Source organism: Microchirus variegatus (assembly GCF_963457635.1).
Source record: "Microchirus variegatus genome assembly, chromosome: 23".
Taxonomy (NCBI): Eukaryota; Metazoa; Chordata; class Actinopteri; order Pleuronectiformes; family Soleidae; genus Microchirus; species Microchirus variegatus.
The window spans coordinates 9,909,329-9,929,612 of record NC_139824.1 but is presented as its reverse complement, the minus strand read 5'-3'; the positions used below and the strand labels follow the sequence as shown (position 1 = coordinate 9,929,612).

At 38.6% G+C, this 20,284-nt stretch overlaps 1 protein-coding gene across 1 annotated transcript in view; it reads right to left on the bottom strand.

Annotated features, from left to right (window-relative positions):
• The window catches only part of fbxo41 (F-box protein 41), a gene marked incomplete at both ends in the record, with an annotated part of 34,219 nt that overhangs the window by 2,368 nt on the left and 11,567 nt on the right, over positions 1-20,284 (bottom strand). Inside the window, 7 exons of the mRNA XM_083909755.1 lie at positions 17-112; positions 640-792; positions 1,824-1,939; positions 2,031-2,269; positions 5,553-5,929; positions 9,142-9,215; positions 11,954-12,161. Of these exons, the coding sequence (XP_083765881.1) occupies positions 17-112; positions 640-792; positions 1,824-1,939; positions 2,031-2,269; positions 5,553-5,929; positions 9,142-9,215; positions 11,954-12,161 (1,263 nt within the window). The remainder of the gene's footprint in view (positions 1-16; positions 113-639; positions 793-1,823; positions 1,940-2,030; positions 2,270-5,552; positions 5,930-9,141; positions 9,216-11,953; positions 12,162-20,284) is intronic.

Sequence of the window (20,284 nt, the reverse complement as noted above, 5' to 3'; positions counted from 1 at the left end):
TCAATTTCTGTATTACCATGGGTGTAGTGGCGCCACCTGTAGGGAGATGATGTCTCTGCAACCTGCTCCAAGGGCCCAGATTACCTCCTGACCAACTGGGTCTGTGGCACTTCTGGAACACAAGAAATATGTTTGTACATAACTTCATGCGAGACTCTAATATTACAATATACAAAAGATAAAATGATACCTTCTAAACTAAACTATTATGATTCTCCAGTGATCGAATGACTATCTGATTATTCGGGCATCTATTTCCACAAGGTGTCAGCAGCAACAAACAGTTTATGTTTAGTGTTTTGGCAAAATAAATTCAATTTGCAACGTTCACTGAACACAACTCTAAGCTCTGCGGAATCTGCATTGGCTCTAATGTGGAGAAAATACTGTCGTAAACAGACATTTTTTTTTTAGCAAAAGTGGTCGTTAAATGCTACTCGTCTGTAACAATCCCGTCTGTGGGGACTTCCATGCAGAGTGATGAACTGTGGAGACGGCACAGCCATCAACAGGCCAGGGTCAGTAAATGCCAATAGGTTGGAAAATCGTCTAGAATAATGAATAGGTCGACCTATAATTAAGATGTTGGTATTTTTTCTGACAAAGAAAAGAAGTTTAGGACTAAGTGTAGCGGTCTACCTGTATGTCACAGCCTGCAAGGCTCGGCAGTAGCAGCTTGCCAGCCAGAGGGAGCGATCAGTCAGCAGGTTGGGGCAGTGTGAAATCTTCAGTATCAGCAGGTTGCTTCCAGTGGCCTTTAGCAGCGCCTCCAGACCCTCCTCCAGACAGCCACTTAGATGGAGATGTGAGTGAAGGTCACAGGGAAAAGACAGAAACAGAGCAGCACAGGAAGTACAGTAATTCGTCTGTCCTTCATGAAAAAGCACTTAAGAGCACAGAACAAAATGTGCTCCAAAAGTCTGTGGCATACACTGTACACAGGGAAAAACAATTTGAGAGCATTGGCGAGCTATAACGTGTGCCATCTTCCTCACACAACGGCATTGGCAACTTTTTATCACTCGTCAGAGCTCTCTGTTTGAATTAATGTAACATGATTATCAGAATAAAATTGTGCAAAATGTAAGTTTGCAATGGCTTATTTTCCTTTTAAAGGATTTGTGTCATCTTGATTGATTATTAAGGCAACAGCAGCTCGACTGTAGAGCGTCGGTTGAAGGTTGTAGGTTGGGTTTCCTCGGACAAGACATTTAACAAGACATTTTGAGAAAAGTGCGATACTATTTACTGTTTGTAATGATATTAAAAAGCTACAAAACTGAACACTGTATTCATTTGTTCCCAGTGACTATTTAAGGTGCACAGATCACCACAGTGTGGCAGCAGCTGCAAGCATTTGGTTAGTGGACTAACATGAAATTTGAAATGTTGAAATTTACAGTTAGAGTTAAAGCTCTTGACGCTGCTCCTTTTGGATCCCACAGAACATTTAAAAGCATCTTGAATGAATCCAATGAGCCTATCCTCTTCACAGCTCAACACGTTGTGAAGCCGACATTAATCTCACTAACTCTCATGCGCTGGAGCTGGTTTATTTTCTTGAGAATTGTCCTCTAATCTAATTTTCGAAATTCAATATTCAACCAATATACAGTATATAATGCAGAAACGGGCAATCAGATATAATAACGCGGGATATAGAGACCACAGAAATGATCTATCTATCTATCTATCTATCTATCTATCTATCTATCTATCTATCTATCTATCTATCTATCTATCTATCTATCTATCTATCTATCTATCTATCTATCTATCTATCTATCTATCTATCTATCTATCTATGTGTGTGCGATTCTCACCGTGTGCTTTTAAGATAGTCCTCCTTGGTTTCCTTCTTGCCTCGCTGTCGTGGTTTGAGGTTTTGCAGGATGAGCGAGTGCGTCTGGGTGCACCACTGTGACAGTGTGCTCAGGAACTAAGACGGCAACGACAACAGCAACAACAGTTAAACACACCACATTGCGCTGTTTTTTTTTTTTTTTTATGCCACTGTCAACTGTGATCACCTTGGAAGAAATGCGAGCGTTCTCCAGGAGCACTCTGGTCCACACCGCCGGGTGACGAGCGACGAACTTCCAGTCCCTGCAGACCTCGGCAGCTCTCAGCAGGGTTTTCGTGTCCAAGTAGGTGAAGATGCAGAAGAGAGCGGCGCGCATCTTCAGGATCTCCGGACTGATCACCTCGTTGGATTTGGACGGGCTTTTTTCGTGACGACACGGCTTGCTGTAGATCACTTCTGAACGTCCTGTGGGGGAAAAGCACGTCTTTATAAACCCTTTTAAACACTAGCGGTTTTGGGCGGAATGCCTTAACCCAGGGGTGTGAAACTCATTTTCTCTGAGGGCCACATCAGCTTAATGATTACCCTCAAAGGGCCAGATGTAACTGTCATACAGAATACATTTTACTAAATGTAACCAAATATGATGTAAAATTAAGGTAAATACACTGTAACATATTTCTAAATAACTTTGTGTATTAATTACTTATTCAATTTCACTCGTCATATGATGCATATAATATGATACACTGTGATCTAGTAGCGGTGCCGTCACTTTGCGGGTAACGCAATCGCCATGCATTGTGGGAAATGTAGTTTATGGTCAACGCACGCCTTAAAGCAGCATAGACCTATTTTAACACAGATTTTTAAGACCAATTAATCACTCGCGGGCCACATAAAATGACGTGGCGGGCCACATCTGGCCCCCGGGCCTCGAGTTTGACAAGTGCCTCAACCCTTAGAACTCAGAGCATTTAGGATGTTTTTTTTCCATTACTATATTAAAATGTGTATACAGAGATTATAAGAATGTGCAATATAGAGCATTATATCCTTTTTTTCCAACAGAACCAAGGCAATCTGATGAAAAAACTGCTGTAAAATACACACCTGAATGTGTATATATATATTATATATATACACACACATACATATATAAATGTATACATCAATGTATTTTTGTATATACACACATGTATATGTATATGTGTATGTATGTATATATGTATGTATATATATATATATATATATTTTTAAAGACCATGTTGATTTGTCTCAGTAACTACATCCATTTATTTACTGAATTCATTTTTACTTCCTTTTGAAGGCAAACCCATTTTCTCCAACATGTCGAGGTAAATGCCACAGTGTTTAAAGAGATTCTGTCACACGGTGGCGCCAACTTTCAACAAGACACAACATGAGATTAGACTTTTTCTTTTTTTCCTTCTGATATTTTTTATATTCTGCTTATTGCCATCCATACCGGCTGTGTCCAGTCTAAGCCTGGCTTATCCCTCTCGGCTAGATTTGCTCCTAAATGACTCATTTCATCTTTGGCCTTGAAAAAAGGCGTCTGCTCAAAACCATCAGGGCTATGAACCATCCTCTTTTTCTCTTTTTCCCCCCTGCTCGCACACACACACATACACACCACCTACGCTCAAGACTGCAAAACTAACCGAAAAAAGCCAAGTTGTGTGAAAACTGTGCACTTGTCGAAACATACCATCTGATAAAACCTGGCACGGACTCTCCCAATAAGGACTCGAACTACGTCAGAGCTGAGGAACGGCAGTAACATGTTGAGCGTTACGTAAGAAACAAGGGTTTGAGCAAATGTACAGTATACACATGCAAATGTGTCACAGGGCTCTGGCCCAGATTCATTCCTTCCCGGACTGCCTTGGTCCACCTGGTATGGAGGCATGAGCCGACAGCAGGTGGAGGGAAAATGGCGGGGTGGGGGGTGGATGGAGAAGGAGCTGCAGCAGCGAGTTATAGGATCTTGGCAGGGGCGGGAAGTTAACAGAGAGACGTGCAATCTGTGGTGAAACTGGAGGAAATGATTGGCTGTCTGTGCTTGGCACAATTAAAGGTTGCAAAAGCTCAGTATGCAAGGAAACATACAAATATGTTCAATGACAATGTCTGACTCAAATGAATAAAAAGGGTGTGTATTTGCACAATGCATATATAATAAATTGATGGAAGATTTTAAAAAATGTATTAATGTTAAACAGGGGTCTCAAACTCAAATGATCTGAGGGCCAGAGAGCATCTAGGCTGGACAAGAGTGGGCTATTTTTTATATATATTATAATATTTGATCGAATTTCATTGAATGATGTACAGTTGGTGATATAAAAAAACATAATTATGAAGCAAAATTCATCTATAAATAACCAAAACTGATAGAATCACAAATTACGTAAATAAGAAGCAATTAAAACACGAAAAACAAAGGCTGAACTGGACTTCTGTTGACCCAACAGTCACACCTAAAAGCCAACAAAAGAAGCATTTAAAAACAACAATGATATTAATATAATATACAAGTATAATGAGTCAATGAAATTAAATGTGTTGTATATGTTTATAATTATTTCCGCTGGCTTTTAACCCTGTTAAAAGCCCTGAGTGAGTTATATTTCTTATGTGTGTTTTAGCTTATGTTTCTTATTGTTTTCAAATGCTTCTTTTATTGGCTTTTAGGTGTGACTTTTTCTTATTGTTATGTACTGTAATTTGGTTCATAAAATCGGATTGGAACAGTTACCAGTCCAGTCCAGTCAAGTCCAGTTACCTTCATTGTAGCAGAGGACAAGACTAATCAAGATTAGACATAATTAAATGTGGAATTTAGTAGTCGGCCATAGGAATGAACAATTAATACAATTTTTATCAAAATCGCAATATGGCCTAGTGTTTTAAATCACAGGGAGCGCAATATTTCTAAATTCCTGGAATTGTCTCGCGGAGCGCCGCTTTGTCCGCAAAGCACGCAAGAGTGCTGGCGAGGGCAACGGCATCCGAAAATCGTCAGTCTGCGAAAAGTTCTATTCTTGGTTCCACAGTGCAGCACAGAGTTCTACACAAACTTCCAGCATCAGAGGATTTATCTGTCCAGTGGATACATGTTATATATGACGGCAATGTGCCTGCTAGAGCCTGCAAATGATCACTTTTCCAAATGCTAACTGCTGTTAGCTCCCAGTAGCCTCTGTGGCTGATCATTTCCTGTCCCTTAAGTTTTGTTTTACTTTTCTTTTCTTTTTTTTTAAGGTGGTCCTAAAGAGATACGACTAAACAGAGCGTTCTGAACAGGGCTGTTTTGACAGGGTGATTGAACTGCTGTGGTGCTTCATCCATATGGTATTTTGACCAAAGCATATCACAGACATGTTCATTAGGAAACCAGGGAACTAGGTTAACTTGGAGAAATAGGGTATAATATGGGACCTTTAAGTAAATGTATGTGTCTGTCCCTTTACTTTCACTTGTTTTATCCTAAATCATCCGAATAAGGAAATATTCTTCACATGTTTACATTGCTGTCGTCCATACAGTGTTTACATTGCTGCGTCTGTGCCCTGCAGCAGAAATGTGGCCTCTTCCCTTCCTGTTTACCATATAAGCTCCCATGGACTCCGCTCTCAGTTTGATCTGTGATACAGTTCATAAAACTCCACCTGAGCTGAATTCAGATGAGCGTGTGTCTGAGCTTAGGAGTCTAGATTCTTACCTACGTTATGGCGATATCCTGCCCTGCCGTGGTGAGGATAGGGAGCAGCAGACTGCTGCACTTCAGCCACAGCCCTTCTCTCTTGCTCCCACATCTCCACCTCGGACTCCGTCGTCCTGGAGCCCACGTCCGACACGTCTCCCTCGTCGCCTTCCGTGCTGTTCCTGTACGGCCGCCGCTGCCAGTTCTGGATGGCCTGTTTGCGGAGGCCCCAGTTCCTGGAGCCGCCGCATCCAGGGGAGTAACCGCCCTCACCTGGCCGACACTGCATGTGATAGTACTGAGCCTCGGGACAGTCGTCCATGGGGTGCATCTCCACACTGTCGCTGTCGTAACCGCCGGATCCCTGCGAGACAGACTTCATCCTCCCTGAAGCTCTGCAGGTTAAAGACATCATCTTTAGTTTCACCAAACTTTTTTTCCTTTAAATAGAGACAGCAGCAGCAGCTGTACACGTAGCACAGTCCTCAAGCAACAAAATCTAATTGTACGCACATTTGTAGCTCATTAATTCACATCATAAAAAAAACCCCCGATGTGTAAAAAGAAGTGTCGGTGACCAGCTGCGAGGCCACGGAGTCACTGCAGCCTGCCAAGAATTATTTCTCCACTTAAACCTTGGTAAAAACATAGTTTTTTTTTGTCTCGTTACTTTTGCTTCTTGCAAATGAATAATAACAATAATAATAAGTGAGCTTTCAAAAGAATAATAGCACCTGTGCACACCAAGGTTATTATAATTAACTAAAATTATACCAAAAATATGCTTCGTTTTTGTCTTTGTACATTTATTTCATACATCATCCTTTTGGGGTTCATATGAAATTGATTTATTTTGACAGGTTGTATTTGAGACCGAGAAACGGCAGAAAGACATTTTTACCTATAATTTGACGACAACATTTCTGAAATCGGCCCAGGAAATGAAATTCTGGTTGGAAATTGACATTTTGAAATTTGCTTGGCTAATGGGATTCTTCATTCAAATTTTGGTGCTTATTTCCACTTGTGAAAAACTGACAAAATTGACTTATAAAAGGCAGTAATGACAAATACAACATTTTAAAAAGGCAGATATTTTAGGTGCAAAAACCTACTAATAGTTGTGGCATAAATATCTGATGAGGTCAGTGCCAATAAATGACTGACGTTGGTGCAAAGTTACATTCATTCTCTGATTAAGAACGGTCAATAATGTGAGACATGAGGCGTATTATTAGTGTGTGTGAGCCTTTTTGCAATCCATGATTCAGTGGGGAAGGCCTGACAGGTTCCGTGTGTGTGACGTTACACGAGGAAACGCAGTCACACACCAACTGGGCACGACAGTTGTGTTACTCAGAATATTGTAGGGCGCCGCCATGTGTCAGAAAATCACCAGCAGAGACACGGCCCAGAAATACTCAAGGAGTCACACCTCGTGTCCAATCTGCAGCCTCAATGCCACGCGATTGCATCACATGTCTCCGACGGTGACCAATATTCACAGTGCACATGAATTATTTACCGTGGATGTGATGTCATGTGTGTGGAGAGAAATAATCTAAGAAAAGCAGTCGGGATGATTATCACTCATATGAAATCTGTCAGCGTGTGATGGTGAGTTTGGGGCTGAAATATCAAAACAAAAATGTGAAAAATCTCATCACACAACTGTGACTGGAGCAAAATGTTTGTGGATTTGTGTTGAACTTGTTTCTTTTGAACACTTATTCTTTCTTCTAATATTCCAAATGTAAGTATATATTCAATTTTGTTTTCTGTGGTATAGTATACACATATATATACACACACATACATATATATATATATATGTGTGTGTGTATATATAAATATACATATATAAACAGACGTGTGCATATATGTATACAGTATATATATACACACACACGTATATATATGTATATAAATATATATAGACACACACACATATATACACACGTGTGAGAGTATATATGTGTGTATATGTATATATACACACACACTTATATACATACACACACACGCATATATACATGTATACACGCATATACACACACACACACACGCATGCGCACACACACACGCACATATACACACACATATATATACACATATACATATGCTGCATATATTTTTTGTTTATTTTAAAGTTAAAAAATGCTTAACATAGAAACAGTAAAGAAATGTAAACATTTTCACTGTATGATTAAATACATTAACTTGGCAGGATGTAATGTGCCTAAATATAAACTTTCCAGTTAATAAGTCATAGACTTTTTTTTATTATAAGACAACAAATAAATCAAATGTAGAAATGTAACATCACACGTGAAACTTTTCCCTCATACAGTGCTGGAGGGTTGTAACCTCAGCACTTCTGCTGTTTTCATTGTGTTCCAGAGGAACAGTTACTTTCTACCACTGTGCTCAGCAAACACTTACACACAGGACCAATAAGCTCAGTCCCAGCGACCAGGAAGCGGTGGTTAAAAGCTCCGAGGCTCCACTGGTAACATTATTACTGACAGGCTGTGTTTCACTGCAGCTGTGGGTTATCTCACTACGGTAAGAAGTGAAGTGAGGAGGAGAAGCCAATTCATTTGGAAGAAAGAAAACGTGCTCTCGTTTCAAATAAACCATTCACTGCAGGACTGAGCGATTACTTCTTTTTAAAAATGTATATGGAAATGAGCAAATTGTTCATGAAATGAATGCTGTAACTATTTCAAAGTAAATCAATTGTTTAAAACAAGGTCCAATTATTTAATTATATGATTTTTTTATTGATAATTTCTTTGCTCTGGGTTCTCCAGTTTCCTCCCACAGAACCAGATTTGGAGATGAGGCAATATGGACCCTCTAAATTAACCATAGATGTGAGTGTGAGAGTGGACGGTTCTTTGTCTGTAGAGCTGCAGCTAACGATTATTTTTGTAATCGATTAATCTGCGTATTATTTTCTTGATTAACCGACTGGTGCATAAAATGTCAGAAAACGTTGATCAGTGTTTGTCAAACCTGGAAATGACGATCTTGTTGAATGTCTTGTTTTGTCCACAAACCAAACTGAAAATAAACTAGAAATTGCTAAATCTGTAGTTTGATATTTTCCCCCCAAATCGTCCTGTTACGTAATATATAGAAATCGCTATTTTCTTCTTATTGCACTGCAAGAGATACAATTCTGGCCACACAGTTGGTGTAGTGGTTTGCGCTCATGCCTTTCTACATGTATGTTAGCATGTTTTCCCTGTGTGTGCGTGGGTTTTCTCCGGGTTTTCCGGTTTCCTCCCATAGTCCAAAAACATGCAATTAGGGGATTAGGTAAAATAGACACTCTAAATTGACTGTGAGTGTGAGAGTGGATGGTTGTTTGTCTCTATATGTGGTCACTGTGATGGACTGGTCCCGCCTATGTCAGCAGAGATTGGCACAGCACCCTCCGCGACCCTCATGTAAAGGATACAGCCGTAGAAGACGGATGGAGAACCAATTCTCGCTTCGACTATAAAACAAGCAAATCAGACCCTGTCGTCCTGAAGATGTTAAATTCAAGGTATTCAAAGAACACAAGACAACGTGAACAGAGAGTAAGGTGCCGACTTACCCTGTGCTGGGGGAGGAACGTCGGTCCGACACTTGGTATATTCCTCTTGTGCTTCCTGAAAGGCTGGAGTTTCTCTGGAGAGAAACACAATAAATATATATAGGTTAGAGGAAAACAGAGGAAATATGTGAGCAGATAGAGGTGCAGGTGATGTGTCATTGCGAGTTTTCCATGAGAGAAACTTTAACAAAAGAGTAAACTTTAACACCAAGCTTATTGAAGAAGAGAAGTTTGGGGAAGTGCACTTCCATTATCGTAATTATGTGACGGTTTAAGCTATTGGAAAATTCCCAACGGTTTCTGAAAGCTGAGAAGTGGCATATATATATATGTACATATATGTGTATGTATATATATATATATATATACATACACATATATACATATATATATATGTGTATGTATATATATACATATATACACACATATACATACATATATAGCTGTATAGACATATATATACACATATACATACATATATAGCTGTATAGACATATATATACATATATATATACATATATATACATATACTTATATATAAATATATATACACACACACATATATACATACATGTATATGTATATGTGTATGTGTATATATATGTGTATATATTATATATAAGAGCATTTAACCAACATTGTCACACCCTGACTCAACAACAGTAACAAAGGCCCTGAGCATCTTGAAAATGTGGCTGCAGGTCTGAAGGCAGGTGGAATGATGAAGTGTGTTTGGTGATAGTAGGTGTGCAATATCTGACTCACTCATTCTGTTTGCCTGTGAGGAAAAAAATCCTCCTCGGGACTCACACACACACACACACACACACACACACACACACATGCACCACTCGAAGACCGCCTGTGCATCTAACTCTGCCCTGTGGAGTGGCTTCTGTGTGTGAAAGTGAAGCAGTGCCAGGTGGAACTCAGTGTACCAGACTGGCAGCGTGCCACAGAGGGAAAAACAATGAGCACCAACAACTGACTCCGTCGCTGCCTCACTCACTATCCTCGTCTTTTTTTTCTTTTTTTCTCTCTGCTTTACTCACACGGCTCAGTTCTGGTTAGGCGCCAGTGGAAATGGACCATGAAGGAAAAGGACACAAACACTCCTTCCATGTTTTTTTTTTCCTCTGGCCGGTGTGCAGTGAAAGCAGAGCGACACAAATCTCACCGAAATGGACAGAATAAAAAAAACTGAAATCGTGAACGGTCTGAAAATTCTTTCTCTATTTCTCTTTTTTTTTTTTGCAGCCTTTGTACAAATGCAAAGAAACATGAATCCAAAAGGATCTCCATTTTCTAATGAAGCAAAAGAAAGCACAAAAGTACATACTTCTTTTCTCTCCTCTTTTGCAAGAGGCTACTTTTACAAAAGAGACATCGCTAAAAATGAATAAATGAGATGGATTTCTCTCGGGCAGATCTGCACCATGTTACATCCTGATTCAAAAACCATGTTTAAACCTTGAGCGAAGAGAAGGCACCGGTTTCCATGGCAGCGTGGAACAGGTCACCTCTTCATGCGGTGTCGGATAATAATAATTTGAATAAGTGACATTTTGTTAAGAGCGTATAAAATGGTCTGCTTTTTACACTGCAACACGACGCGAGCTGCGTTAAAGAGCCGACCTGTGATTCGCGGAGCTTTTCGAGCGCGAGTGCGGCCCTCGGGTCACGGCGTCGTCTGCGGCGAAGCCTCGATACTGTTTTCATGCTGAATATTAAAGAGACCGGAATCAAGCCTCCTGTTCATCTTGCACGTCCTAATCTTATAATCCTTTGGTGGGTGAACACAGCGGTACCTGATTACAAGAGTGCACTCATTACACTTTACGGTATAATATATATGGTGTTATGTATCATGTACTTATGGTCTGGAGCGAGGACACGTGAAAAGCGAGGATTTATTATTAGATTTACATTGATTAAAGGGCAGTTTCAGCCATTTTTGCCCACTTGGTGAAATGAAGAATAAACTGAAAATCGTTATGATGCTGCTGTGTTATGCTACAGCATCACAGTAAAGAGCAGCAGAGGGTTTTTATTTTCTTTGAAGGAAGTGATTTTGAAATTTTTTCAGGGTTAAAGTGATTTTTAGAGGATGATTACAAAGGCAGATAAGATGTGCATATATGTTTATACTTTGTGTGTATTTTAAGGATTTAAGTCCTCTATATTTGGCTGTATTTACTTAACATTTATAATGTTTCTGTGCACGACTGACGACACATGCATGTCCTGAAATGTACTTTTTTTTATACTTAAGAAAACAAGGTAAACATTAGCTACTAAAGTAATAACGTGAATGTGAATAATTATATATAAATCAGAAAATTAAACTAGTAAGTAGAACATCCGACTAGTTTATTGTTCATGAAAAAACAAGTAAAGGGATAATCAATAATGTTTTACATCAAAAAACAAAAGAAATCCTAGTGTGGGCAATTATTTCCCCAATTATTGAATTTTATCTCTTTATAAAAAAACGGTAAGTTGTATTGTTTTGGTGTGAATTGGGCAGCAAACACACAATAAAGTCTTGTCATAACCAAGAATTTCTGACTTGAACCTGAAGTAACCCTCTTCCATAAGGTTTTTAAGATGGAAAGGAACCGGAAAAAGAAAAGAGCCTAAAATAATCGGCACAATAAAACGTTATCGGCAGAGAATTTCAGAGATGGAGAGATTGAGTGCATCTGTCCGTGGTTATGTCACGAGAGAAAACTAGTGAACGAAACTCAACATCCAACTCGATTTCCAGCAATAAAACCCGGAACATAATACATTTGCCTTCTAAGACCCTCACCTGGCGTCCATTTCCCTTTGAGGCCTGGAGGCTGCAGTGTCCCAGGCTGCCGTTGGGTGTGGTGCCACAGCTGCTGATGATCTGCAGTTGTTTCTCGGCGCGGTCGGCGCGGTCCAGCAGCTCCTCGATGAACTGCTGCAGACGCACTTTGGCGTTGGCTTCCCGCGCCGCCGTCTCCTGAAGGAACTGGTCAATCTGAGCGACCTCCCTGCAGAGACACAAAAATCAGCGTCACTGACACACAGTTTTACAAACTTTGTGAATGTGAAAATGTCCATGTTTAAGCGCACATGGGTTAGAATTTGAAGAAACTCAAAAATGCAGGACATTCTTTTTTTTGCAAATCCTCCCGTACACACACACACACCAGCTGCTGTCCTGCCCTTTACACACTGAGGTTGGTGACAGAGATTAATACACAAACCAAACACAGAGAAAAAGAGAAAGAGAGCAAAGATATGAAGATATGCTGAGGGAGCAGCTGGACATTCACTCTGCAGACAATACGGGGCCAAGTCCTCGTTATTTTTAAGGGACAGAGTGTTTCTCAGAAACAGAAGCAAACAAACCAGGAACTCATACAAAAATGATGTCTGTCTGCAGTTTTCTCTGCATATTAGGACTAGATTTATTTGCTTTTGTAAAAAACTGTATGGTTAAATAATCAAGGGAAAGGACTTTAGCACGTTAATGGCATTTTAACTGCGTTAACGCACCTCCATGGCGACTGACCGGAAAAAGACTTGCGTGACATCATGTTAACATGACTCCGGATTTTTAAAATGAGTCTCTAAATTGACGCGAAACTTTTTAAAAAATGACGTCACGCACGTCTTTTACGGTCAGTCGTCATGGAAACCTATAACGTGCCCAGCAGTAGTTATACATAAAGTTTTTGTTTTTTGTAGCCTTCGAACAAGTCTTCCATCTGTACTTTAGCAGAAGCTCAACATGCACACGCACAAAAGAAGAGCGATATATATGTTTTGTTTAGTGCTACAATCTGTAGTCTCACCACTAGGTGTCACCAGTTCTTACTGGACCTTTAAGCTTATATACAGTACATGCATATAAGTAGCATACTAGCCCTTTATTAGTAAGTTTAACACCTTATATAGGAAAAATCTTAATTCATGCTGTAATAGAGGTAGAATAAGGTGTTAATACGTGCTCAATGATTACTAATAAAGGGCAAGTATGCTACTTATATATGTTAGTAAGCACCTATAGTTAATGGTGAATATGTGCTCCTTAATCTAAAGTGCTACTGAATGTTTTGGTCTGGACTTATTAAAACAAACTAAAACACACACAAATATAATAAAGTCAAAGGAAATGCTATTGCATACCAATGACACAAACACACATACACATACACTAACATCATCCTGTGAACGTCAGAGTGTGTGTGTGTGTGTGTGTGTGTGTGTGCAGCCATTTGCTTGTTCACACATTCGCCAATTATGAAGCAACGCCGTCATTCATTTAGAGAGCGAAATCTAATATAGACTCTGTTGTAGCTGTGCTTCTGGTGTCTAATCGAGTCCTGGGGGGGAAAAGCGCACGGTTTCGTCTGCTAAATGCTGCACTATGTTCACCTGCTGCTAATTGCCAAATGTGTCCATCATCATTTCAGTTCCCAGTGGGTCTCGTTCAGCGGATTCGAACTGGGTACACAGCTGTGGACTGAGACTGCCAGTTCAAGACGTGTAGGTTCATCTTTACAAGTGTGATGTGTGGCGTGTCAGTTTTAAATATCAACAAATCAAAGCATTATCAACAGAGATCACACAGCGATGGTTAGGTCAATCATCTCCACACGGCTCGTTCTGGATTTCTTAATAGAGAATCGCTTTGTTTTTTTGTGTTTGTGTTGACGTAAACGGCGGCAGCAAACCATAGGTCAGGGGGTCAGAAGAGCCATTTTTGACCTCTTCACCAAATATTATTCATCTGGAGCTGCAAAACCTATTTGACCCATAAAATGAAGATGACATTGTGTAATAGGTTTGACATTATAATAATAAGAAGAAGAAGAATAAGACACTTTGAAATGTGTATAATTGTGTATAATTTGTATAGTGCCTTTCATACAAGGATTGCAGCTAAAAGTGCTTCACAATAAAAGGAGAACAAAATACAACAATAAAACACAACACAGGGTGGAATAAAACAAGAAAAGGCTCAAGTAAAGAGGTTAAAATCCCTGTTTTAAGTTTATAATAAATTAAAATGGAAATAAAACACAACACAGGGTGGAATAAAAAGGAGCTAGCTGAAGGCTAGCATAAATTAGCTGAAAGCTAGCATAATTAAGTCCTCTCTTAAAAATATCTATTGGCCTGCTTACCTGACATCTAAGGGTAGTGTGTTCCAAAGTTTAGCGGCGCAAGTATATAGATATTTAAAATAAACTAAAAATGCAAATAAAACCCAACACGGGGTGGAAAAAACGAGCTAGTTGAAGGCTAGCATAAAAAGACATGCTTTAACTTTGAAATGAAATAAAAGACGCAAATAAAACAGTAAAACGCAACACAGGGTGGAATAAAACAGGAAAAGGCTTGAGTCAAGAGGGTAAAACCCCTGTATTTAACGTTAAAATAAACTAAAAATGCAAATAAAACACAACGCAGGGTGGAATAAGAGGAGCTAGCTGAAGGCTAGCATGAAAAGACATGTTTTTAAATATCACATTTTGACGTCGACATACGCATGTTTTTTAGTCGACCAAATATTAAAACACTTATTTGTCACCATGATTTCTAAATAAGAGGTTTTAAATAAAAAAAAATGAAACCAACAACTTTAAGCTTTAAACTCTAAACTGTAAAACACACTAAAATTGTTTTATCTTACCTTCTATCAACACCATTTTAAACAGGAGAAAATCATTATTGTAAAAACGCAGGGGCCCTTCACAATAAATCACTAGGACTGTATTTTAATGAGCAAGACAACATTTCCGAGTTTTTCTCAAATTCATGATCAATAATTCAATATACCACAATCTAATTATTGTGAGTGGTTTCAAATATAAAACTGTATTTCATCGCATCCTTAGTTTTCACAGTCAATCCTGTGGTTATCGTGAAAATATGGGTCTAAGTGTTGCGTTTATTATGGACGACACTGTTGTTTATTCATTTATTCATCTGAATATCTTGACATGCACGCAGATGTCCTCACCTATGTTTGTGTCCTTGTAAACAGCACGAGCCACTACTGTCTAAACAAAGCAGCCCAGAGAGTTTATCTGTGCATCTTGCGGAGATCTAATCTAAATAAATAGTCATTCTTTGTTTACTCCTCCAGACATTTTTATGCAACAAGTTACTGTACAATATCCACTGCTTTAGAGCAGTTACATAATCCAGAATCATTTCAAAAACAGTACAAATTGTCAAAGCAGATATTCTTGAAATGGGGACATTGTGTGATAAAAATAGTCTGGTGTCTGGCACAGTTAACTTTCCTTATCTCCACAGGCATAGATCACAAAACTACGTCTCATAAATTTGACTGTGGGGGAGAAATGAAAGCAGAAGTGCAATGTTTTTGAGTAAATAATCACTCATTAATTAAGTCTCTTCTTCCCTTCTGTGATCTAGTTCTCATATAATTGCTCATTATATGGTCTAATGTGATTTTCATCCACACGGGGGGGTCAAACTCGTGTTAAACGTCACGTACAGTGATCGTCTCAATTAATAAACGAGATGGGACATCTCACTGTGGACTTTACAGAAAGAATACGCCAGTTTGAGACATGAACGCACTGAGATCTGGGCCTCGTCATCCATCACGTGTTTACCAAATTGCTCTTTGTTTCGACAAGGACGTTTTTTATTAACATCTTAGACAAGAGACTGTACAACAGGGACTTTTCAGGGACAAACTAAGGGGGGAGGGGGGAGTGTCTGGTTTCAACCACAAAAGGATATTATTATCAATGGGACTACAACAGACTTCCAGATGAGATGCATCTTATCCCTAATTAGACTCAATTAAAATCCAATTCAAATATGTCACTTTCATGAACATGAGGGTTATATTATTGTACAACATGATGTTACAAATGTTGTATTGTATTGGTGTACATTGTTTTATGCAGTAGCAGTATGACTGGGCTGTTTTAGTTCTTCAAAACTACTCATAGACTCGGAACTAAATTGGGTTATTGGAGGATTTTATGGCCAGTTGCTTTAGATTCATTACATAATGCACCTTTAAAAATTAAATGAAAAAATTTAATTTTGAATTTTGAGTTGGCACAACTTACAAGTTTGTCTAAAAAAATAATATTAGTTGATGGAACTTTTCTTTTTTAAACTTTTGTTGGGCTGTAAACAAAAAAATGTATTGCAGCAAGTTGCCTTGAAGTTTTCATTTTTTACAGTGTGGGCCCTTTTGGACCCAATTTGTATTATAACTTAATTTAAGGATAAAATCTGGATTTCATTAGTTAACTATTTGGAATCCTGGAGGAGGAGGATGTGATGTAAAGATCTGAATAGATATGGATGGATATGGCAGATTGGATTATTTAGTCAACGAAAATGACAAAATCCACATGAATCTTTGAAGGAATGAGCCGCGACTGAAATGTTTGCATGAGAGAAAAATGAACTGAATGAATTATTAGCGAGTGCGGGAGCCACGGGTTATCAACTGAGTGATGTAAAACGTTTTCATATAATATTTATGTTCTTTTAAATGTCTCGTTCATTTTGATGTCATATTTAAAGGTGCATTATGTAATAAATCTAAAGCAACTGGGCATAAAATCCTCCTAATATGTCACAGAGACTCAGGAATAATGTTCATATAACAAACTGAACTCACCAACAACAACAGTACAGACAACGTAATTATTTGCATTTAAAAATATATTTTGCAGACTGCAAATCATGTTTATGTTTTGAAATCATGGTTTGGCATGTGGCGCCACCTACCGCCGTCTACCAATCATTGCGGTCAGTAGAATCTCAGCTGATGAGCAAACACGGGTTGCCAGATACGTCAAAAAACGAAACCTAAAAGACCTCGGTGTTTTGAATTTGAATGTAGTAACCGTTTTTTGGCCACATTCTTACATATGGCACCTTTAAAGCTGATGTGATGCAAGATTGTTGGCTTAAAGAACTATACAAAACGATTTCATCTAGATAATCTGCTGAGCTAATTTGTGTTTTGTATCTACATTTTTGAAGTATCAATCATTTTTCTTAATTTTGCGTTTAACTGTATCGTAGTTTTGCGTTTTCTGCATAAAACGACATCCATCCTAGCCTTGACTTCTCTTTCACTGTGCAGGGAAGAAACCCACGGGTGAATACGACCACAGGGCTGAATAACAACTCATATGAAGTAACCTCACGCAGTATGTAAATCCTAATGGGGCAAGGAGGGGAATCAGGGATGGATGGTGGAAAGTAGGCAGCAGGAAGGAAAGGAGGGATCCCGTGAGACGTACAAAGATGAAGGGGTGAGACCAGAAATAAAAAAACCCTGTGAAGGAGGAGGGAATGACCACAAAGACCGTGAGAACGAGCTGTAGAGGCTGAATCAACAGACAGCGAAGAGGAACCTGCAGCGAGAAAACATGGAGAGGTTTGACAGAGGAGGAGGAGGAGGAGTGAAATGAAATGTGGCTGCTTCCTGTTGTCAATCCTAATTCCGACACACACACACACACACACGCTTCAATCTCACTCACTTCAACACCTTTAGAAATAGAGGCTCAAAGGTGTCAAGACGTGTCGCTGTGTTTACCTGCTGCGTGGGGAGCTGCAGGCACAAACCGCCATCTTTTATAGGTGATAAAAACATGCAGGTTGTTAGTCTGAAAGCATGATTCAGGCGGAAAAGGAATGAATGAATGAATGAAAGAACGCCGTCCTCAATAAACCAGGTCATGTTTATGGTGCGTGAGGATGTTTGTGACGCTCAGTTACAGATTTGCTTTGGTGTGAAATTGTTCCACATACACTACGGTTAGAAATGTCCTTATTTCTGAAGGAGAGGCACTTTTTTTTCAATGAATATAACATTAAATTATGTGGTAAACGACTATTCTAGCTGCAAACGTCTGGTTTTTAATGGAATATGTACATAGGTGTATAGAGGCCCATTTCCACTGTTCTAATGGTATATTGTGTTTGCTACTCGCGTTAGAAGGCTATTGGATGATTAGAAAACCCTTGAAAACCCTTGTGCAATGATGTTAGCACAGCTGAAATCTTGTCGATGTCTTAACTATATTTTCTATTCATTTTGCAACTCTTTGGATGGATAAAAGTCTGACTTTTAATGGAAAACAATTGTATAGGTGACCCCAAACTTTCGAACGGTAGTGTCGATTCGCTCAGAAAAATAGACATGGATCGTGTTAATGACAAACTCGAGTATCTACAGACACCGATATCAGTCTCATACAGTCATTTTAGGCCATTTATGAATGTATGAAGCTGTTAAAAACACATTTGTGATACATTTTTATCTGTCCAATCTAGTGACTTTGACCAGTATCAGACCGATACTGATTCCCACCCAGACTTGTTAATGGTTTAAACTTTAAGGGAAGAGTCTGTTAAGTTGTGAGAAATACTTATTTGCTTGCTAAAATGATGATGATGATGGAGGTTTGCAGCCTTTACAACTGCCTTCCATTAGATTGCTCTGTCTTCCAGTTCCGTTCATTCAGTATATAATCTTATAATCTTGAATATGCCACATGTACTATACAAACAGAATGTAATGCAGTTTGAACAGTGAGAGTAGATGTGACATAAGTCATGATGCAGTTTATGACAAGGTTTGACCGAATATTACAGATCTTTGCTTTAAGTTGATTAATTTATTCCTCTATAGGTTTATATTTCCTGTTTCTACTACTTTCAATCCTACTATCAGTGCAAGTCATTTTGTTGAATATGGTGAGCAATAATGACCAGGATTTCCATGTAATCACATACAAATCTACAAAGATACGTATAAACACTGCTTTATTAACGGAACTTCCACTCAATAATTTATTTTTTGCAAAATAAATATAATATAATGCAAGTCAATGTAGCAAAATTAATCATCATGGGTGCTCTCTTCTCTTTCTGTAGGTAATTGCAGCCCATGCTGCTTTGAGTGTGTAAAGTGAGGAGAGTAAAGTGGGCTGGGCTCAACCACAGCACTTAACAAGCACTGAACACTAATGCATCACACTTATAAACACAGACACGAGGCAAAATGAAGCAAGAGCAAGCCACACTTCTTTTTTTTGTAATAACAGTATATGTCGCTACACCGATGATCTAACCCCCCCCCCCCCCACACAAAAGAAACACTTCAATATGATTGCCTCTATTCTTATTAAGCTACATTATTGTATAGAAAATCTAGAGTTTGAAGTATAGAGGCTCAATAAAACGTCAGTTAGTCCTGGGAGCTTTTTTAAATTAAACATATGAAAATGCCACACAGGAATAAAAAATGCAATCTGATTTTAAAGTCAGAATTCTGACTTTATTCTCAGAATTCTAACTTTGAACTCAGAATTCTGAGAATAAAGTCAGAATTCTGAGTTCAAAGTTAGAGTTCTGAGAACTCAGAATTCTAACTTTGAACTCAGAATTTCTGACTTTAATCTCAGAATTTCTGACATTAAACTCAAAATTTCAGATTTAAAAACAAAGAATTCTGACTTTAAAACGAAGAATTCTGACTTAAAAACAAAAAATTCTGACTTTAAAACTCAGAATTCTGACTTTAAACTCAGAATTTCGGACTTAAAACTCATAATTCTGACTCTAAATTTGGAATTTCTGACTTAAAACTCAGAATTTCTGACATTAAACTCAGTAAGTCTGACTTTAAATCTCAGAATTTCTGACTTAAAACTCAGAATTCTGACTTTAAACTCAGAATGTCTGATTATACACTCGAAATTTCTGACTTTAAAACGAAGAATTCTGACTTTAAACTGGGAACTTCTGACTTTATTCTCAGAATTCTGACTTTAAAGTCAGAATTAAAAAATTGGCTTTGAAAACCTGAATAAATGTTTAATTATGTGCTACACACCATGTCTCACAACACTTCTACTTAACAGCGTAACAGAGAGAGAGCTGTATGCATCCATCAGTAGTAGAAACGATCAGTAGGGTATGATGTTCTGAAAGATTCTGTTTGAATTCACATTTGTCGTCCTTTCTGGCCATTGATTAAAAAAAACAATCCTGATTAATATTCTGAAATGCCAGTATAAGAAAAACAATGGTGTGATATGAATACAAGCTTTTCCAGTTGAACAAAAGGCACAGCTGCTCATGTGTC